The 23,865-nt window shown below is 37.6% G+C and overlaps 1 protein-coding gene across 1 annotated transcript; it reads left to right on the top strand.

Moving 5' to 3' along the window:
* The first annotated feature begins 4,385 nt into the window (after positions 1–4,385).
* rnf128a (ring finger protein 128a) lies at positions 4,386–23,342 on the top strand. Its single transcript, XM_067439128.1, has 7 exons — positions 4,386–4,978; positions 5,891–6,135; positions 13,593–13,664; positions 15,553–15,635; positions 15,753–15,849; positions 18,756–18,927; positions 22,587–23,342. Exons 1-7 carry the CDS (start codon positions 4,555–4,557, stop codon positions 22,676–22,678), a joined length of 1,185 nt encoding a protein of 394 aa, XP_067295229.1. The 5' UTR covers positions 4,386–4,554; the 3' UTR covers positions 22,679–23,342.
* The last annotated feature ends 523 nt before the right edge of the window (positions 23,343–23,865 follow it).

Raw genomic sequence — 23,865 nt, forward strand, 5'->3', positions numbered from 1 at the left:
GAGCCCTGTCAATGGTGAGTTTCCAGACCAAACATCTTGATGTGGGTCTGGCTTGTCAGGCTACTTCTGATCCATAAGAAATAGCCAAAAATGGTAACCATAAGAACATATTAATTAGAAATGGGACGGGTTCAAATAAACTAGGTTGGGACTTTTACTGGGAAAGAAACATACAAACGTGAACATTTACTGTTGCAGTCAGAACTAAGGTGAAGGTGCCCATGTCTTGTATTGTATCTATCTCTTTATTTAGACAAATGTGAGTTATGTGATTAATAAGCTTGTTAGCTTGCAAATCAACCATTCAAAAGCAGTCCATTTATGGGCACAATGTTGATTTTTCAATACGTGAAATGAATAACACTGATTAACTCTTTATCATGTTAGTGGGTATGATATATTTGGCAGCAAGTGAACATTTTGTCCACAAGTTGATGTGTTAGAAGTAGAAAAATGGGCAAATGTAAGGATTTGAGCAAGTTTGACAATGGCCAAATTGTGATGGCTAGGGTCAGATCATCTCCAAAACTGCAGCTCTTGTGGGGTGTTCCCGGTCTGCAGTGGTCAGTATCTATCATAATTGGTCCAAGGAAAGAACAGTGGTGAACCGGCGACAGGGTCATGGGCGGCCAAGGCTCATTGATGCACTTGGGGAGCGAAGGCTGGGCTCAAGAAGTTAATGCTCAATTGCTCAAGAAGTAAATGCTGGTTCTGATAGAAAGGTGTCAGAATACACAATGCTTTGCATTTTGTTGCGTATGAGACTGCACAGTGCCCATGCTACCCCTGTTCACAGCCGAAAGCGCCAATGTACGTGAACATCAGAACTGGACCACAGCAATGGAAGAAAGTGGCCTGGTCTGATGAATCACATTTTCTTTTGCATCATGTGGATGGCCGGGTGTGTGTACGTCGCTTACCTGGGGAACACATGGCACCTGGATGCACTATGGGAAGAAGGCAAGCCAGCGGAGGCAGTGTGATGCTTTGTACAATGTTCTGCTTTGAAACCTTGGGCCCTGCCATCCATGTGGATGTTACTTTGACACGTACCACCTTCCTAAGCATTGTTGCAGACCATGTACACCCGTTCATGGAAACGGTATTCCTTAGTGGCCGTGGCCTCTTTCAGCAGGATAATGTGTCCTGCCACGAAACAAACAAAAAAATTCAGGAATGGTTTGCACAAGTTTGAGGTGAGGTATTGACTTGCCCTCCAAATTCCCCAGACCTCAATCCAATCGAGCATCTGTGGGATGTGCTAAACAAACAAGTCTGATCTATGGAGACCCCACCTTGCAACTAGGACATAAAGAATCTGCTGCTAACATCTTGGTGCCAGATAACACACAGCATACCTTATAGTGGAGTCCATGCATTGATGGGTCAGGGCTGCTTTGGCAGCAAAAGGGGAACTAAAACAATATTAGGTCATAATGTTATGCCTGATCGGTGTATATTGCCCAACCCATACCGTTTTGCAAAAGCATAAAGAGTAATCAACGTGGAATTTCCCAAAGTCTAGCAGGAGAGGGCGCTGTTTAACAAGGGGTGAATTTAGGTGAAATCTGTAAGTGCTTAACACTTTAAACTGCTTAGTTAGTGATTAAACTCTTCTCTTGATGATGACTGCGTGTTAGATCTCCACGACAGGAATATCAGATATTAGATCCGACCTGAAAGTCCAATCCCTGCCAGAAGCTGGAGACGAAGTGATGATAATAAAAAGAACAGAGTTTATTTTGCGTATCAATGCTTCAATGCTCAGACTTAGTCTGGATGTCTAATGCTCATACTCAGATGAAGTCTGACAAATACAAACACAAAAAAGTATTATAACACAGCGAAAACAATGGAATATTACTGCTTCACTCACAACATCGTCGTGTGGTGTTAAAAACCTTCAAATTGAGTCTCTTATCTCTTAATTCATAAAGACAAACGGAAACCGCACAATCATAGGATTAAACAACAATAGAAAGGAAACAATAGGCTATACAGAAAGCAATATAGGCCTAAAAGATGAAAACAACATAACAAATAATAAAATGATGAATAGGCTAGATGATAAATCAAATGACAACTAAGTAAATGACTAATGAAATAATTATAAGTAATAATAAAAATTAAATCATACAAAAACTAAGAAAATACAACACATCTGTATGGTTGTTCTCTCAAATTAACACACACATGTTGCTACTGAGAATCCCTAAATCACTTTCCAAAGCAGAAAAAGGCTCACATGAAGCCAATTAGCAATGCAACATTTAATTTCATATATAATGAAATGTTGTTTGTGTATGTTTAAGATAAATTATATTATCGTGTTGTTAATGATAATTGCATGCATGATTTTCTTTTCCAATTTTCCCTCAATCTTTTCTATTTCTATAAGGAACAATTTATAAGAACGATTAATATTGTGAAAGCCTGGCTGATCATCATCAAAAAGCTCACGATTTGTACCTATAGCCTATACTTTCCAATTTCTTTGATTATGTGTTCATGGCTTTCAAAAAATAGGCTGTTCAGCTAAAATAATAATAACTTCCTCAAGAATATTACATGAAGTATAGTGAATATATTCTCCTAAGTCCAAGCATACACATTTATAAAACTTTATTTAAAAAAACGTTTCCATAAAAGGGACAAAACATGAGATTTTTAAGATGTATATTACTAGAATTTATTATTTTTATAGTTTCAACCAGGCATAATCAAGTACCTTTAATGAAGAACTCTAAGAACCCCCTGGACTATAAATTATTATTAAACCCATGTGAAATAGCACTTCACTAAAATAAAAACTGTACTTTACTGCTCTGTTACAACTGAATGCATGTATTTTTTCCTATTACGTTACAATTTCACTTAAAAGTGAAAAGTATGTCACTGTGACAAATCATTTATAATTTATTTTAAATATATATTAAAAAAAAAAAATCTTGATCCAACTAGTAAGCCAATATATCATGCGCTTACATAGTTTAAGTTTCCTTTTATTTAAACAGCTAATGAAATGTATTTTAGTATACTGATAAGGTTGCAGTTTTTAGAAGAACAGTTGACAAAAAAATACAAATGTTTTAATTTCCCCATTGTCTTGTAATGCCAAACCTGTGTGACTTTCTTCAGTGGGTCACAAAAAGAGAAGTTCTAGACTAAAGAATGTTCATGCTTTTCCCAGCCATCATGGAAGTAGATAAGAACCCTTTCCACGTTCCAAAAATGACAACAACAACAAAAAATCATGAACAGTATATATATCAACAAGAAAGCATCATAAAAATAGTCCATACAAGTCCATGTTTTAAATTTTCTGAAATGATATGAGGCTATGTAGAACACAGCTTGACACATATGGTGCCCATTCACTTTCTCAACACTCTTAAAGGTGGGGTATAGGTCAGCCTTTAAAAGATGACAAGGCTGATTTAATGCCGACAGAATGTTCAGGCTTTTTTGGGTGAACTATCCCTTTCAGACACTTTCAACTAGTAATGTGTTTTTTAATAACTATCACTGTAGATGAACTTGAGTTAAGTGTAAACAAGGTTTTGTTTCGATTATTAGTTTAAAAATCATTATAAGCCTATTCAAATCTCAAACCACTGTAAAATGATCTACTGATAATCTTAGCTGAAAATATTCTGCATATTGGTTTCAGTTTACCATCAGCTTTAAACTTTGTTTAAAGATGATTCTCCAAATATATTATAGAATTAATTTACATACCATTTTACTTTATAAAATTATATGTGGTTAAAATACTTTTTCCCCATTAAATGCAATGTATCACGGTCTCTAATTTATATATTATTGTGTTTTTGGAGCAACATAAAGTGTAATAATGGGAGTAATAATTGCCAACATTTTCATAATATCTAATAATTCATAGGAATATTGATATGTAATTTCTTTCCCTATCCACTTGTGTCATAAGGGGTTTCATAAGTTTCATAAGTGCTAAATTTTGTCATTTTTAAAGACCAAGGCAACAAATGGCATCTCTGAAAAGCCCTGAATGTGCTCTTTACAGGACACCCAGACTTAAAAATGTGACATGTATGGTGTCAGAGAAATTCATTCTCTGTCCTGATATAATAATGTCCTGATTGTCCTCGTACCTGGACTGTGGCACTGCAGGAGTTTAAATGATTAAAATAATTACTGTTTTACTTTCACTCAAGTATGTTGTGAGAGTGTAAACGTTTTGACATAGTATCTGTACTTTAACTTAGGTTGGCTACAATTTCACAATATTTTTACACCACTGAATGAACCGCTTCATCATAGTCCCTTTGCAAAAGTAATACTAACGCTCTTGCAAAAAACAGCGCGTGTGGCTTTAAGAGATGGGTGGGCGTGGCTTCGGGCGCACTGACCTCAGCGAGGTAGTTTCTATTCAGTTGCGTTACTAAAACACCTGTAAGCGCTCAATAGGGAGCTATCGATTACGCGAGTGTGTGGAACCATTTTGAATTGTTTTAAAACCCAGGTTGTGCTTTGAACTGCATTAAGGGGGATAGCGGCAGGACTGGTTTACCAAATATGGGGCCTCTTGCGAGTCGGGATGTGTTTTCGTGGCTACTGGTGGCCTCGGTTCTCCAGGTGTCGAGTGTGCGCTTGGCGCAGGCCAGTTACCTGTGCACTGCATACCTGAACATCTCATACACCCTTCCTGAAACGAACCGAACAACCTGGCGTCGAGAAGAAATGGGACTGTATGGGCAAGACTCCCCCAAATATTCTGTCCAGGGGGATCTGTATTTAGCCCATCCGACATATGGCTGTGACGATGACACTGCTTATAACCGACCGAACGATTCCACGGGCTGGATCGCATTAATCCAACGCGGAAACGGGTGCACTTTCAGCGATAAAATTAACATCGCGGCAATGAAGGGAGCTGTAGCTGCTATCATTTTCAATGACTACGGGGCAGAAAATCGAGTCATCCAGATGTCCCACCCAGGTACGTTATGTGACCCAACGGATTATTTAGGACCACAGATGAGCTGCGGAACTTTTTAGACGGTCCTGTATATGTCTTTTTGCCATGTCTATTTATTCCGGTTAATTCTGGTCTCTAATAGGTGCCAGTTGTACTCTAACCCGGGCGCGTTGTGTAAGTTGTGTAAACTTGACGGCTGATACAGCTAGAATCGTGTCCGTAGGACCTTTTCGAAGCGGAAGCGCGCACACTCTGCCCTCGCCTGTCCAGGATATAAAAAATAAGCTGGACTAAAACCGCAATTTAGATTTGTTTTTAAAGCACAAACCCACTCACTGATCATCAGGAGGAGAAATTCGCTGCCTAATGACTCACTTTTAAGATGACCTGTAATAAATGTGTTTTATCACATTGCCATGTTGTAAAACTTTAAGGGTGCGTATATACATATGTTACAATTTATTTTTTGTTTTTAAATATTTATTTGTACTAAATTAAAAAATAAAAATGAATGAATAACGTCGTTAAACTAATTAAAAAATAAATGTTGCCAAATATACATAGGCCAACACCATACATTTCAGTTAACGTTATTTCGATTAACAAAATAGTTTAGCCATATACCAGGTTTATTTTATCCGTCACAGTTTTTTGTCATGCAAACATGCGTTTCCATCTGTTAAAAAAAAATGCAAGGTCCGCACCTCGCGAAACTCTTTCTTGACCACTGTTTTTGACACGTTGCATAATTTCCTCATCCTTAATTTTTTTTTTTTTTTTTTTTTGGTTACGTGTGGGTAAACATTGCATGTTTGTTGACGACTCTGCTCTTTCCGTCTCAACCATCAGGTCGTTAAGCGCAACGGTGTGTGTTTTGGTTTGCGCATGTGTGCTGCTTGTGTTTTCAGTATCGTCTCTTTGGTGGGTTTCTAGGCACGAGCATCGTTGCAGTCATGATTAGCAACCACCGTGGGATAGAGCTGGTCCAGTTGCTAGTCAAGGGCGTGCCCGTTTCCATAGCAATAGAGGTCGGGAAGCAGCACGGTCCCTGGATGAGTCACTATTCGGTGTTTTTCGTCTCCATCTCTTTCTTCATCGTCACTGCGGCGACTGTTGGATACTTCATCTTCTACTCCGCGAGGAGACTGACTGGCCTCAGACAGCAAAACCGCAAACAGGTACAGCCCAAGACTCACGTGGATGGCTGCTGATTTGATGAGCTATGATCTATGGTCAATCTACTACTTTAACATAGTAGCCTACATAGTTTCGCTCAAAACACTTTATTAATAGAAGTACATCCTCAGAAATCAATCGAAAAAGAAAAAAAGGAATAAATGGTAAAATAAACACTATTTGAATGATATTCTAAATATTTTTTTACACTACAAGTTATAATTGAACAATAATATGTTTTGTGTAAACCCTGACTACACAAAATAATAATGCACAGGGAAGTGCAATGGGTTCTCATATTTGCACTAATTCAAAAGTTTTTATTTTATTATTTTATTATTATGTATTGTAAATGTTTTTATTCCAGGCTGCATTAAATAGATTAGTTACAGGAACGGCATTTTTAGATTTCTAATTAAAATAAATCCTGTTTATTTATTAAAGAATCCTGAAAAAAATGCATCACGCTTTCCACAAAAATATTAAGCAGCACAGCAGTTTACAACATTGACTGAAACTGAGTGTTTCACCCCTTCCTTTAAAATCCATCTCATGTCAATCTTGAGTACCTATAGAGTAGTATTGCATCCTTCATATCTCCGAAAAGTCTTTAGTTTTATTATATTTATAAAAGAAATATAGGCTGTACCGAGTCTTTCCGGGGAAAAAAAACGAGCGGCTGGAGGCGTATGGTGCGACTAAACCTTAGCAGTAGCAAGCAAAACGGTTTTGCACGTCAGACTAGTGTAATGTTATATATAGAACAACAATGGAGTAACCGTTAGCGCATTTGAATGATGAAGCACGCTTTGTGAGAACGCTAGGTTTATGTTTGGGTGGTTTTACAATAAACAAACTGACACCTATATTGGTCAGCTAAACAAATGTATTTAATCACACACGCCATAGATGCACACACACATGCGCCATTGATAAATTAACTAACGTTATACACGATCGTGTCGTTTACTGATGTTTACTTACACGACGATAGCCAACAACAGACATTTGAAGCAGTTTTACTCACCGCCAGGACCGTGAACCTTTATCGCTGGGACCGCTCCGTCAAAAACACACTTCTTTGGTAACTGTTGATTTCGTGATGTCCTGTGACAGCAGTGACCGCTCAGATCCACTTTTGCGACACGACTGAAGCGTATGTTGTGACGCTTCCCGTCATTTCTGCGTTCAAATCGGTTCAAATGCAGCGCTGCCTTCCCGGAATGCTGTGCTGAAGCGTTGAAGTCGCTTGATGTCACCCATAGGAATAAAGTGGAGCGCGGTGCGACAGACGTGTTGCACGGACTAGTGGATCTGCTGCACCTGAGAGCAGTGTTTATGGGCGGCGTGCATCTAGTCACGCGCGCGCACACCCTTCCGGGAGAAGAGCCCGTATGGCCCATACAAGGACCTTCCGCTCTATCGACGTCAAGCGGACCCATACTCAAAAACTCTCAGAAACTTGTGAAAAACCGGAAGGAGTATTTTTGACACAGAAATACTCCATCAAACGTCCAATATTAGTTTTTGAAACTTTGTCTATGTTTAGGATGGGAATCCAAGTCTTTAACAGAGTAAAAAGCTCAGTATGCATGAAACAGCATTTCACCCCCCCTTTAATAAGAAATGTTTTTAAGGACCAAATCAGCATATTAGAATGATTTCTGAAGGAACATGTGACACTGAAGACTGGCGTAATGAGTAATGGAGTAAAGGCTGCAACATACTCTGCAAGAACAGAGAAAAAAGTTCGCACTCCCAGGGCTGCAAGAACAAAATGACATCATTTTGTTCTCGCAGCCCTGGTTTGGGAGTTCCTGCAGCAAGCGTCACAACATCACGCTTCAGTCGTGTCGCAATAGTGGATCTCCACAGTCACTGCTGTCACAGGACTTCACCAAATCAACAAGAAGTGTGTTTTTGACGGAGCGGCCCCAGCGATAAAGGTTTGGTCCTGCTTTGGAAGCAGGCGGTGAGTAAAACTGCTTCAAATGTCTGTTGTTGGCTATCGCCGCGTAAGTAAACATCAGTAAACAACACGATCGTGTATAACGTTAGTTAATTTATCAATGGAGCATGCGATGTATGGTGTGTTTTTAAATTACATTTGTTTAGCTGACTAATATAGGTGTCAGTTTGTTTATTGTAAAACCACCCAAACATAAACCTAGCGTTCTCACAAAGCGTGCTTCGTCATTCAAATGCGCTAACATTACACCATTGGTTTTTTTTTTATATACACTATCTGACATGCAAAACCGTTTTGCCTGCTACTGCTAAGGTTTAGTCGAATACAATAGTCCATAAACCAAATCATGTCATCATAAACATCAAGTAAACAAATTCAAATGTTGACAGGTTACTACAGTACATACCACAGAGACGGACGTCCTGCTGCTGCTGTTTCTCCTGTTCAATTTATTTCATCCTCTGGATCTGATTCTGGATCATATCTGTATTAGCTGAATCTGATTGATAGCCATGGTTTATCAGGGTAACGTTTTCTTTTCCACACATGAGGATGTCAGCTTTCAGAAGCTCTCGTGCAGCAGCTGCACGCTCGTCATTCTTTAGCTCCGCCCACACAATACACCTCCATCCGCTCCGTTTCTCCATTTCTTTTATAAATATAATAAAACTAAAGACTTTTCGGAGATATGAAGGATGCAATACTACTCTATAGGTACTCAAGATTGACATGAGATTGACTGAAACTGAGTGCCCCCCCCCCCCCCCCCCCCTTAAGAAAATCAAACTATCAATATCGGTGGATGATATTCTGAATAATTGGTCATTGGTAGAAAAAATGTAGTATGTCTGCATCCTTTTTTTTTTACTGTACTACTTTTGATAAAATAAACTTCTTTTAGAATATTGTAAATGGTAGCATATAGCAAACTTTTGAATGGTAGTAGTTCAGATCATTTCAGTGGGTTTGTACTGCACACTACAATTTTTGTTAACCAAAGATTGATAACCACATTCAAATGTCAAGTGAACCTCTTCAAAGACAATAGACAGACTACACCAAAACGGGAAATGAGAAAAATGGCTTCAGTTTTTTTTTGGATGAAACTTTGTTTGCTTTCATATTAATTTAGTTGCGATGTTTTTTCCTTTAAAGAATTAGTCAACCTCAAAATAGCTATGTTAGACAAACAAACAAAAATTTAAGGAGGTCTATAAAATATGCGATTACCATTAAGTAACTCGTAGAGACATTGATATATGCTGTTTATAAGTCAAAGCTTTTTGTTTAGAGCCAGGATTTTCTGTTTTTTTCTGGTTCTGGTTTTTCCACCAGAGCTGCTTACAAACATTTAGTGCTCTGTGGTTAATTCAAATGTGACCTATGTTCTTGAACCTTGATTAAATAACGGCGGGGTATTAAATAACGTTGTGACAATTGTGATAAGACTTTCCTGTTTATCAAAATCACCATTTTTGATATTTCCATTAGTGACTGTTATTATCCTTACAGGTGTTATTGACAGAAACAACAATAATAGAAAAGCCATCGACTTCAGTTACTTATTAATACAGACGATAGTTGATCTGTCTGGTAAGTGGTTGTATAAACAAGACTATTTGAGAACATTACTAAAAACAGATGTCAAATTCCAACTACTGACTTGTGTGATCCAGTTATGATTCTATAAAACCACATTTGTTCTGAACATCACACATGCATAGTTCTATACTCAATGCTTGCTTGTTTATTTATCTGATATAACTAGTTTCTGACTGGTTGGTCTGGTTTCACAGTACTAGGTTCTGAGATCATCCTTTTTTTACTTCAATGTCATCACTGTATGTGTATGAGTTTAATTCAATAACAGAATTAGGTTTAAGTTTAGTATCAAGGGAATGTTTGGCCTTGGATAAAGTTTAACTAAAATCAAAGCCCATCTGAGATTATTACAGACACACAGAAGGTTCACAGGCACACAGTCCAATACTGGGATTTTGTTTACAGAGGGGAATACCATGGAATATTTAAGATTACTAAACTTAACAGACTTTACTGTGCTCAAAAAGTACCTTTTTTTGTAGTTGTTATTTTTAGCTTGAGGTAAAATAGGAAGAAAAGAATAAAAGTAAAGTTAGTCTTTGTTGAACTTTAGCAGGCCAAGATCCCTTTCAAACCCATTGAGCTTTACTAACCACATCTCAGCAACGGCCTGGTTACACAGGTTTGTGCTTCAGAACTTAAAGGAAATAAAAGAAATATGCTGTGTGCATCTTGTCCAAGCTCCTGACATTGTAGTGCTACATTAATGTTCTAAGAAACCCAGCAAGACCAATGCCGCCCATACACTAAACAATTGGTTTATCTTCTAGTCAAAACACATTTCATGCTACTGGACTTGGGTTGCAGATATATTTATCCTGCATTGGCGCTTCTTTCAGATCTCATCTTTGATCATTCAAAAAAAGCGATCGTCTCTTGCCTGAATGAGCTCAGATTTTAGGCTTATGTCCACAATCTCCATTTGCTGTCGCTGAGCGGAATTTCAGGGCTTATTCATATAGTGTGTGGGCAGCATAAGCTTCTGCAGATGATCTAGAACAAAAGTCCATGTCACATCCCTCTTTGAGTCGCTCCAGTGGCTACCTGTAGCCACCTGCTTAAATGTAAAGGTTTCGACGATGGCCATCAGGACTGCCATTTGATGTGCAGACTATAAGAGTATGTTCCATCCCACCATATATGGCCAGCGAATGAACAGAAACTATTCCTCCAAAACAAGGTACAAAGTCACTTTCTAGAACGTTCACCCTCTCTGTTCCTCTATGATCATTTTCTTTAAATATGGTTCTGTAGAGCCAATGCCCTGCAGAGTTGGCCCTCCTGGACAAGATTTGAGGAACCCTGCTCTACACGTTGCCCACTTTTACTTGTGGCTAATTGCATAAACTTAGCAAGATTGTGCCTTAAGAACTAATTTGTCCAATTAGTCAAAATGTAATCAGTCAGTTAATTACATTGAACCGATCTACCATTTTATGTAACTGACTTTAAAAAGTTAGGACCAGTCTTAAAGAAAAACATTAGATGACGGACTTTTAAGACTAGTTTAAGCGGTTTATCAACCGGCCCCTGATCTGCTAAGATTATTGCAGCTTTTAAGAAACTTCTGAAGTCAAGCCTCTTCTGCGACTATTTAACTAACAACCATAAACATAGACGATTCCTGTAATAGCTCCTATTATAGAAAAGGAAAAGAGAACCTATCATTCTTTTCTGCATTTCTGCTCTAGCTTGTGTGTTCCAATCATTTGATACTAAACTTGGCATTGTGTACTTCAAATATGAGCTTGTGATTTGATGCCTCTTATTTCTACATTTGAAAAGCATTTGCTAAATGAATACGTGTAAATTATTAAACGCGAGTTATATATGTTGTAGAAGTATAGGAGTATAAAGTTCTGGACCCACTTTATATTAGGTGGCCTTAAGTACTATGTAGTAATATTTTAATTAATAGTTTGATACAATGCACTTATTGTGTAAATACATGTTTTTACATTGTACTTACATTTAAAAAAATAATTGCATGTAATTACGTCTGTAATTAATTTCTGTGGTTACATTTGTAATTACACAGTTGGCACTTCCCTTACACCTAACCCTACCCTTAAACTTACCCATATCACCACACCTGTGCCTAACTCTACCCGTATCCCACCTCAATATCAGCAAAGGTGTTTTGCAATGCAATTTGAACACAGTAAGTACATTGTATTTTTTTTTTGATGCAAGTACATAGTACTCAAGGCAACCTAATATAAAGTGGGGCCAAAGTTTTTTATTCTGCCCAATTCTTCAGTTAGAGCAAAAGATTTAATCTGCGGGGCTAAACAGTATTTTAATGAGTTATGGTATGTTTTTCAGATTTATAGATAGTGGGATTTGAATTGATTTTTTTTAGTTTGTGTGAGCAATATAAATGACTTCCTTCTTTATTCCAACTCAGAATTGACACAGTCACATTGTGTCTTATTCATGGAATTTAGAAATGTCAGATACATATTCACTCGGTGACTCATTTCTTTTCAAATAACACCGCTCAGGAATATAAAAAATGAGAAAGAACCCCAGTTTGTTAGGGATCTGTAAGGTGTAAAAAGTGGGTGGACTGTCAAGAGTTTTAGATTTACTTTGCTACTGGCAAACAGTCAGTTGTAAACCTGTGCCGATGATACTAAGGGTCATGAATTCAACTTGATATTAATTTCTGTTAATTTATTAATTTCATATTCACATGTAAGAGTTTATTTATTGTAAGACGTGCACAATTAATAGTATAATTTTGTCTATTCCTATGGATAAATTCAAACATTTATCTTCACACATCTTAAGTGAAGTCAGCCAAAACTGTGGCTAATACACTGTAAAAAAAAAGTATTGTTGGTTTAACCTAAAGTATGTAACCTGGTTGCCTTAAAATTTTGAGTTTATTGAGCTGATACAATGAAGGAAATTGGTTTAATAAATAGAAACCCAAAATATTATTGTCTGAACCAAATAAAAATGTTTTGATAAATCATGAAAATAGCTCAATTTGGCAAGTTTCACTGCGTCTTCACAAATAAAACACACACAATTACCCAATATGCTTACAGAATAAAGGTTGTCGATTCTCAAAAATGTTCATTGTTAACTCAAATAACGTATCAACTCAAACTATTATCCCATTCATTACTAAATATACTAATATGTGAGAGACTTAAAATATGGTATTTATTACATGCTCTCACCAAAGTGATGAGAACATGCAATAAATTGGTCTATGGTTTGTGGAGCTGTGGTGTGCCAACTTTTTTGTGTGTGTGTGTGGTTGAGCACACTCATTGAGCTTTTGGCCTGCTGGATGTGCTTACTTTTTGTCTAATTCTTGACTTCTTACAGAAGAGAGTGTTTGTTACCTTTTGTTATTGTGATTTTCTTGGATAAGGGGGAGGTCTCCGTTTCATAGCCATTCAAAGTGATTTATTATGAAACCAAACCAGCAAACGAGTTTCTTTTCCTGTCCGGATTGTGAAAGTGCTGAATTGATTAAGGTCTCTGTATGGGTGAATGTGGTTTAGCTAGAGGGTTGTTTTTTTTTTTTTTTTGGTTATGTAATGCACTGACAGTCATACATTTTTTTAAGTCTGTCTCAAGTGTCTGCATTCTTGTTGCGGCCACTAAATGTGTGAATCAGCAGTAGTTCTCTCGCTAAAGGTTGAGTTTTTTTATTTTATGCTAAATGTAATGTTCCCTTTATATTTACCTAATAATCCTAATCTAGTGGTCTTTTGTTGTAGGTGTTTGTGGAGCAAAGAAAACACATCTCAGCACACTTTGTGTTGATACTCACGTTACAGTTTTACAATATACATAAACTTCCTGAAAAACCAGTAAGACCAGACCAAAACACACACATTTCAGTTCTGTTTGTCTATTCTCTTTCAGAAAAAGCTGAAAGCTGAAGCAAAAAAGGCGATTGGCCAGCTGCATGTCCGTACACTGAGACAAGGGGATCAGGTACATTTGAACATATTGTGTTTGCACATATAAATACAGAAAAGTTGCCACCATACATGCTTCTATTTACCATTTTCTGATTGCCTTTGTGATTTGTGCATGTTAATTTCAGTTTTAAATTATTTTTCTTTCTCCTAAAAATAATAATGTGACTGGGACATTTTTAGGCAGTGTGTAAAAGGAGTACATGTTACAGCACCTTTTGACACTTTTGGATTTTTCACACTACGTTTAACCTTGTTGTTTTAACCCCAGGTAAAGGAACGTTTCACACTTGTAACTTAAAAGCAGGGTTATCACCACTTTTTACCCAGGGTTATAAAACCCTGCTCTGCTTTTGTTATAATGATATGGGAAAAAATTTGCAACAGACAACAGTTTGCATGCTTCATATTCACATGTTTTGAACAGTCACAGAAATACTGAGTGTTGAATAACCAGACGTTTCAGCGTTCGAGGAGACAAAGGTCAAATGGTGATTAAAAAAGGTGGCAATTAGAGTGAAGAAGACAACCATTCTTACCTTTTATAGTTCGAACAGTCTATTCAGGGTAACATTTATGGTGCAGTCAGCAATATAGAACTTAAAGATGTGCAGTTTTAGAGCCATTTTGTGAAACATATCACATGCTGTGTTTTCCAGTCAGTGATACTCCCACTATATGTCCTTAATATGGAAATAAGGACGTTAAACCAGGCTTTAGGATGTCCAGTGTGAAATGGGGTCAGGCGATGTCCCCTAAATTGGCAGTAAAACATTGTGATGGACGATGGTATCGTTGGTGGGGATTTTGTGTTTGTGTGTGTTGGTTAATTATATCTTATATGCGTCATATGTCATATACATTTTTTACTACTTAACTACAATTTAATTATTTCACTAACCCAACCAATGACTCCGCGCTTAATTTCTATTTTGGTTGCACGTGAGGGGGAAAAAAAAGATATGTCAGATGATATCGTCCATCAGCAGAACCCTAGTGTGAAACGTCAGTTTATGAATACCCAGAATTAATTGTTGTAAGTATGAACAGTGTGAACCGTGGAGCAAGAAAACCCTAGCCTGACAAGCCAGACCCACATCAAGATGTTTGGTCTGGAAACTCACCATAGACGGGGCTCAATCTGAGGGGCGGGATAAACTGTTGTCTTTCAAACTCCCTCTGCACGCGATAGGATAGCGGTACACCAACCGGAGCAACGACGGTGAAGTGGAGCTCACTGACTGATTAAACATTCGCCGTATCCGGTCGGCTAAACTCCGAACACATCTTCTCTTTTTAAGAATGACTTCAGTGCCGTTCTTTGTTCTTTTCTCAGAGGAAAGCTTAACTCAAGTCTTCCGGAGGCGCGGGCAGAGCTGATTCGAAAGACCGCCGCAGTTCGCCAGTTTCTGTGTTTACTAGAAGACTGTGTTACTAGAAGCACGCAAACGCAACTCGGCCGTCGTCATTATGGCCCCGCCCGCCGACTCTATAGCCTACCTACACGATGTGATTGGGCCGTCCAGATTCTGAGGAATACAGCTCAGATAGGAATTGAGAGTTGCTAGACCACACTTGCGGGCAAATTAAATTTGCTGCCGCTAGGGTGCGTCTAGATTTCTAGGCTAAGAAAACCCAGGATTCCATTTACCCAGGGTTTGCAATGATCCAGGGTTAACTATTTCAAGTGTGAAATTCCCTTTTGTAAAGTCAAAAGCTGAAATAAAGCAAAAAATATAACATGTTTTTTGTTAACTATACAGTTAAAATTTGCGTGGAAGATGCACATGATTTACACATTTAATGGCTTTTTATAAATTGTATGACTTATTATTTGCAGATATATGAATAACTTAATGAACCATCAGTGTGAATGATGATTTGTGTATATGTTTGTTTAATAGGAGACGGGCCCTGATGCTGACACCTGTGCTGTTTGTATTGAGTTGTATAAACCAGGAGATGTACTGTCAGTTCTCACATGCAAGTATGTCTCTGTCTTTCACCCCCCCCCCCCCAAACACACACACAAACACACGCACACCCAGTCCCCCCACAATAAGTTCTAATGTGGGTTTGCAATGTGTTTGTGTGTGTTTTGCAGTCATTTTTTCCATAAATCTTGCATTGAGCCATGGCTGCTGGAGCACAGAACCTGTCCAATGTGCAAGTGTGACATTCTTAAAGCTCTTGGAGTTGAGGTGAGTTTTCACACCAGGACTGTTTGTCGCCCCAGACATATTCAAAAGACCATCGTTTGGACCATCGTTTGAGGTGCTAGCAAAAGTATCTGAGACACGGAATCCTACGTTTAAATAAAGTTTAAAGTAAAACGGGACATTTATTAATTAACTAACTTATTTTCAACTGCTCTTATCAGATGTGATTTTTATTCTTTCAAAGAGGCACCTCAGTAGGTAGGATATTATGTAAACAATGTCCATTGACGCTTTCCAGATACTGCCTGATAAGGTGTCATTATTTTAGGTTTCGGACACAGTCTTACTGTTAACACAGTAAAACTAAGAAGATAAAAGCTGAACAAATGCAAACAAACAAGAACACTACTTCCTCTCAGTTTCAGCTTAAAGCGCTACCATGACAACACAAATCTGTTCTGTGGTTTATCATGCTAGTGTTAGAAACTTAGCTGCAGATGAAAAATGGCTAAATAAAAAATATAACTACTAGTAGGCATTATTTAAAAAAAAAAAGGAAAAGACCAGATGACAAAGTCAAATTCTTTCTGTGCCTCATGTGGAAGTAGGCAAAGAGGAACAGATGTTCAAAAGCTCTGGTGTAATTCCTCTTCAATGTGAGACAGTTCACATTTAAAGCATTTGATTTCTGAGTCATGCAGAGTCACGGGGAGCAATGTCTGTGTTGACTAATGTTGGGTGCTCCCTCCTGGGAGAGATATTGTGTTCTTTGGTCTTTGGTAACCTTCATAAATGAAGTCATTTATTGTGGCAGAGAGAGAAGATGGATCGAGATCCATCAGCAGTGGCACGCCTCAGCTCAAAGTTTATTTGTCACATGTTCGACTGAGGCTGTAAAATGCTTTTTTTTTCCAGAAGCTACTAAATGACAAGACAAAATGTATTCTGCCGTTCATTTGTTTTGGGTCAGTAAGATTGTTTCCTTATTCTAATATGCTAATTTGGTGCTCAAGAAGACTTATTATTTATTTCTTAACATTACCAACAATGAAAATAGTTGTGCTGGTTAATTTCATCATTCTTGATAAATAGAAAGTTCAAAAGAACAAACAACCTTCCGGACCCCTTTTAAATAGTGTATATTCTGACAAGAATATATTTTATACATATATGCAAGTAATATGCAGATATGATTTAAAATTACCGGTATTTAACTCTTTCACCGCCAGCGTTTAAAAAAAAAAAAAAAGTTGCCAGTCACCGCCAGGGTTTTTGACCATTTTCACAAAAATGTAATAGCCCATAGAATTTTTTGTTTTATGAATATCTGAAAATGCAATATATAAGTTCGATCCGGTTTAGCTCCACGTAGGCGTATGTTATTTATCTGTAAACAAACATGTCGGCCGTGAGTGGGTGGGCTGGTCTACATAATTAGGCGTTGGTTTTCTTCTGTTGAGACGGTGTTTCTCTGCTCTCTGATGTCACTGGGAAGCAAATTCGCAGATTGATTCACTGATTTAAAATCCGCAGATTCGTAGCCAGCTGTCAATAATAGCTTTTCTAACAAGAATGTTTTCAGGACTTCCAGGAGATTCTTATATGAAGATGACCTTTTTATCTATCAAAAGCTCAAGGGAAAGTTGATTTCTCAAATTATGAGCCTTTTAAAATTAAAATAAATAATTTAATTGTATAGTAAATGTATTGACTTGCAGAATAATTGCTACTTTTGACATTCCTAGGCTATGGTGGTATTTGCCTTTCTGCAGCCAATACCGTATCTGTTTTTTTTTCTGGCCTTAGCCCTGCTTACCTTGGTGAAAATATCTGACAGATTGGGCAGCATACCTGCGGTGTTACATTCTGTTGTTTGTACTGTTCTCTGTAAGTCTCTTTGATCCTGCTTCCAATCCAAGCAGAAGTACAGCCTGACAGGATGCTTTTTTGAGGTCCATCCTTAACTAGGAAATAAAAGTCTGGTGTTCTGTCTCCTCAAGCTGAATCATTTGCAATAGTCTTTTCTTCCCTATTATAATGCATATAATTAAAGGAAATCTTCTTGAACAAGAACACGAGTGGGACTTGATTGTATCCATTGGGAATTATTGTGGATTGCTGCGATCTCATATGAGGGACATTTTGTCCTGTCCTCGCGCCACTAAACCCGTCACCAGAGAAGTGAAGAGATGTTGCTGCGAAAGGGAGGGGATTTCTTTTTGATAAAAGAATGAATTTTAAACCAAATAATAATGTGCATAGATAAGGCATTCATAAAAAACACTGCAGTATTCCATATGAAATAAGAATTGGCAATTTTGATTTCATGGTGAATTTAAATGCATGTAGTGCAATATTCTGGGTTATACAATAGCTAGTGTTGACCATAAAATGCATCTCTATACCTCTTTTAGCCATTCTGTTGGTTGTTCTCCAGATACTGGGCAGGTTTGTCTATTACCTAAGGGGTCTCAGACTGTTCTGAACACCGCAGCACCTCCCGCTGTTTGTTGCACCTTAGCTCAACTTTGTTCTGGCTGTTCCAAAGAATGTCCTTTATCAGTCGTGACCCAAGGTGACAAAAACGGCATAACTGTTGTGTAAGGGCTGTTAAGTGGCATTAGTAAGTAACCGCACCTTATGTGTTCTCTTCTTGATCAACCTGTCATGATTACAGTAACCAGAGGGTTGGTGGATCTCTGTCATTTGTTGTTATAAAGACCGCTCTCACTGAAACTGGACTCCTGCTTAGTCATCATGCTCCACATGTACAGAAAGCTGGAGAATTAGTTCTGTTTGTTCTTCTTTGTTTGGCAGCCTAGTTTTATTCTTTTGCCCTTCAAGTCGGAGTCCATAGTTTTAGGGAATTTGCCATAAAATCTAGTTTTCAGTTTTAAATGCACACTAAAAATAATAATGTATTTTTCCTCAACTTCTCTCTTTCGTAGTTGGACGTAGAGGAGCAACCGCAGATTTCAGTGCCTGATTTCAGACCCTTCCCTACCTCTGAGGACCTGTACAGTGAGACGGTTTCACACACACACAGTGAGACTGCATCCTCTGGATATGCATCCATGCATGGAATCGAGCACCTAAGTCCTGCCGAAGGCACACAAAACGGTATGAAAACAAGCACACAATCACAATACCCGGGTCATTTAGAATCGCACTCCAACTTGCTGTGATTGTACTACTTAACTTTAAAGGCCACCTAATATGCAAAATCCACTTTTACATGGTGTTTGGACATAAATGTGTGTTGGCAGTGTGTGAACACAATCACCCTACAATGATTCAAATTCACCCACTCCTTTTTTTTTAAATTCTCTATTGAAGCAACACAATGTAACTTTTGCCGCTCTAGCGGTTAATAAACAAAACTGCATGCGGAAGAAAATTGTAGCCGGAGCTGCTACTTTCTGTTTATGTCTATGATGAATCACACAGGTATTGTCCTAATCCGCAGCGAGGCGACCCGAACCAGACTAAAATAGTCCCAATAGACCATTTCAGAATGTTTGTAAACAATCGCCTCAAGATACTTCCGGGTGGCAGAACGCGAGCGGCTTCTACTGACAAACTGAAGAGATCAGCCGGCTACTGTAAATAGTAACATAGTTAAGAACATTGCTGTTGTTTAAAGTTGAAACTATGACGAAAACGTGTTGTGTTTGCGCCATCAGATATACAGGAAAAGGTGTAGGATTTTATCGATTTCATTCAGAAAGAAGTAAATATATGCAGCAAAACCTGTGGGTGAGGAGGCTAAAGCGAGTGGACGTCGTCAAAAGTGGCGCTACAGAGAAGTATTCTCAAAATGGTCCATCTACAAAATCATAGCAGAGCATAATTATCTTCAGCTGGGGAATTTCGAGACTAATATTAGTAAACTTTAGATCTCTTTTAACCCCTTACGATTCAAAGATCATACGGCCTCAGATTACTATTGTTCAACATTCACTGCTCATCACACATTATCTGGACAAACTCAGTATCATCAGAAAGATTAAAGACTCCAGCTTTGATATTTGAACACTGTTTATGATAAAACTGGGTTGCAGTGACATTCAATTCTTAATTTATGTCAGGAGTGCATTATTATCGATCCGTTATGAACGATATTTTGAATAGATTATCAGACGCACTTTATTCTCTCGTCTTCACTGGCTCATTTGTGTTCACAGAGATCGCAAAGAACAGCTTTCAGTTTAGCTCTTAGTTTAAAAGTCCTCATATTTGGAGAAATATTGACATATCACGTTTGCAAAATATTTCGTCATACAGAATACCATTTCTATTAATTTCTCACGGAATTATTCGATATAAAAGAGTTAAAACATGCGCAGACCTCTCTCCTACTGTCTCGGACATTTCCTCATTCTTGCTCGAACGGGCCTATTCTAAATTTCTACGCGTGAACTAAGAAGCTAATAAACACACGATAACTATGGAATAAGGTTTTTGTGTGATTGTTCATGTGATTTCGGCTATTTTATATCAATAATGGATGTTTACATGACTGCTAACAGGTGTAGTGATTAGTTCCATATAAAATTATAAATATAACATATTTTAACATCGGGAGTTTGTGAGATATTGCAGATGCCACGAGTCATTAAAGTGGATCATTGCATCAAATCAGCTGGGAAACAGCATGACTGCACCGCGAGCCGGCCGCAATCACACAAGGTTTCGTGTTAAACACAGACACCGGAACTTTCAATGTTGCTGCTATAGCTTCAGATACAAAAAATAAAGAAAAAATGTGTGCAAAGGATTTGTTGAAAAGCAGAGAACAGGGAAATAGACTATCTACGATAGCCTAACATATTGTAATTCAAACAGCAACAGTCACTAAAATAACTACTCAATGGTAGGCTGAAGCTCATTTAAAAATTGTGGTATTAGACTAGCACTACATCTACTAGACCAAGGTTAGGCATTTCATGTATTGCTATCTCCTGAATTAATTAATCGGTCCCTCAATAATCATGTTAACTATGTCTGAATACTAGCGTTGCCATAGGAACGCTTCGGCTTTTGCCACCCGGAAGAACGTTTATTACTGTTGTGACGTCATGGTGAATTGTCCTATATAAGCTCTTATTATATGTGTAACATAGTGATTCAGGATAAGACTATTTTGAAAATGGATTCATGATGTACTTGCTCATTATAACATATTAAAATTACATAGTGCAGCTTTAAACCAAATCTCACTCATCATCCATGACGTCTTCATTTTCTGAGGAATGCGACGTCCACATCCGCCGACTGACAGTCCTGTGTAACCATAGTTTCTGCCCTCAGCGAGTTGCACACTGTCCGCCACTGTATTTTCTCTGCGCTCCAGTAACGTTTGCTGTATAGTCAACAATGTTTTTGGATGTATGAGTGAGCATGAATCTTCATCTTCTCCCAGCATCTGAGCCATTGAGGAGGCAGTGGATTGGTTTTATTTTTGAAGGTAATGCGCCTCAAAATACACCTAAAATGTGTTTTTGTCTACGCAAATAATTTCACTTCCTTATTGCTTTATGATCGAGGATGGATCTGTAGCAACTCTTAAAAACACTGATTGTAGCAGTTTTATGACATTGATGTTATAAAACTCATCAGTTAAGTGTTGTCCATAATTCGGACGGGTCCGCTACAACAGGTTTGTACTGTACTGTATACCTGTTCTAGCTCCATGCAGCATATATTCTCTGACTGTGTAGTCATTGTCGTCCGACTCTGGTTCGAACTGAACACAGTTTAGTACAGTTTCTGACATTCTCAGTGCATGAGCTTGTCCTTACACCGAAATATGAGTACTTGAAGCTCTGCCCTTTTTTGAAAGGGGGCCGGGAGCAGCAGCTCATTTGCATTTAAAAGGACAAACAGTAAAACTAAAGCACATTTTTGCTCACCTCCCAAAAGTGGCAATTTTAACATGCTATAAAAAATTATTTGTGGGTTATTTTGAGCTACAATTTCACAGACACACTCTGGGGACATTTTTTACATCTTTAAAAAAGGGGCATAATAGGTGCCTTTGAACAGAACCACCAATGACCATGATGTACCAATGTAATTAGTGTTAGTGACAAAATATGTACAGTTATAAATTACCTGTAAATTATTTTATGCATAATTGCTGTCCATGTACAGTGAACGCTGTTCCCATGGACTGTAATGGCACTGGCATAGAAATGTGCATAATTCTGCTTTGCTTGCACACTGATGACACCGATTGTACTGTACATTTAAATATTTTAATGATGAGTTCATGTTTTTGAAGTTTAACAATTATATCATCGTCTGTTTTTATTCAATTTATAAATGTTAGCAGGGGTTGCATTTAATAAATTCATATCCAGTGAATCCAGTGAATGTACTTATTCAAATCTAATCTACTGGTGAAATTAGGCAAGCTCCCACTAATAATGCAGTTTGCTTAGTTTTTTGTTCAATTCTGCAGTCCTCAATTTATCCTGTTTTTATACTTTATAATGTATTATTTTGAAATTAATCTACATCTAATAATTTACATTCAAATAATGTATATAATAGTTTAATGCGTCACTGACATTACTGGTTTGATAAAGCTTTTCACAGTGTACCTTGAAGCTGAAAATTTTAATGTTGTAAATCATTTTGGAGATGTTTTCTTTTTTTTAAACCCTAATGGAGAAGGTGATTTGGGCGGGGGAAGATGATCTAGATCTTCTAGAACCAAAGTAATAGGTCAGTTATTGGTCTTTTGGTCTGAGTGGTTTGTTGTGATTGGTTTGCAGGTGTGCAAGAGGAGCAGTTGGACGCGTCACCTCATTATGATAACCTTGCCTTCGAGGGTGACGTTCACAGCCAGAGTGAAGTCAGGACCTGAGCAGCGCTGATACAATGCACTCATACAGATGAATGAGGGGTTTTGATTTGAGGACTTATATTGAAGCACTGCTGAGCCCTTTTCTGATTAGTTTCTGACTAAGTGCCTATAAATTCTGTCTGTCTCTCTCTCTGTCTGTCTCTCTCTCTCTCTCTGTCTCTTTCTCTGACTATTGTCTTTGTGGGGGACCAGAATGATTACTGGCCAATTGAAGGTCATGCTTTAATCGTCTGTGGTTAATTCAGGTTATTATGATTTCTAATTCAGGGTTTAATTCCCACTATGGTTGTGTCAGGATTTGAGACTGGCAGCCTTCCATAGCGTCATAATAATGACAGAGCAGATGTGGAGACAGAGAGAGACAAGAGTGCTCCACCTGCTGTACATCAGCTGTCTTAATGCAAACTGTACTTTCGCCCTTTTTTCATAGCTTATTAAAATAAATATTTTTCCAGTTTTGATGGAAATTGAAAAAAATTCAGAAATATTGTGCCTTACACACTTAAGTGTGCGAATGTATATTACTCTGCATAGACCTAATGGGGCTGGTTTTATATTTGATTTTAATATTTAAATAAGAGATGGACATATTTCTTTACTCTTTCAAATGAATAGTACTGACATTGAAATTAACATTGTAAATAAAATATTTTATGAATTTCAAGTGTGTGATTATGCCTATGTGTGTTTTTTTTATTTTATTTTTTATCTTATCTTTTTAACAAGCTCATTTTACAACTGAATTGGATATTTTCAGGGAAACCAAAACAATTAGCATAAATCAGCTGATCAAATATATCTGAATCATTTACTGAGCTGCAAATTATTACTTTTGCCATTAAAGAAATGTACCAAGAACTACGTTTATGATACTTCAATCCATGTAATCAATGGCTATTTGTATGACAATGGTTCAGTTGTAATCAGGGGTGTTTCATAATATAATGGCAATATAAAATATATATATATTCAATATATAATTAGCAGTTATTGAATTTATTAAATCTTTTAAAAAAGCATGCATTTATTAAACTCTTTTTTTCAACAACAACGAAATATTAAAAGTACTTAAAGAATCGTTATTGGGAAAACCAGAATCATTATACTTCAAATTCCAACCCCAGCCCTGAATCCCACACTTAAAGTCGTCATGGTAGAAATGAGTTCCAAAAAAAAAAAAAAAACCC

The sequence above is a fragment of the Pseudorasbora parva genome, chromosome 3 (genome assembly GCF_024679245.1).
Source record: "Pseudorasbora parva isolate DD20220531a chromosome 3, ASM2467924v1, whole genome shotgun sequence".
Classification (NCBI taxonomy): Eukaryota; Metazoa; Chordata; class Actinopteri; order Cypriniformes; family Gobionidae; genus Pseudorasbora; species Pseudorasbora parva.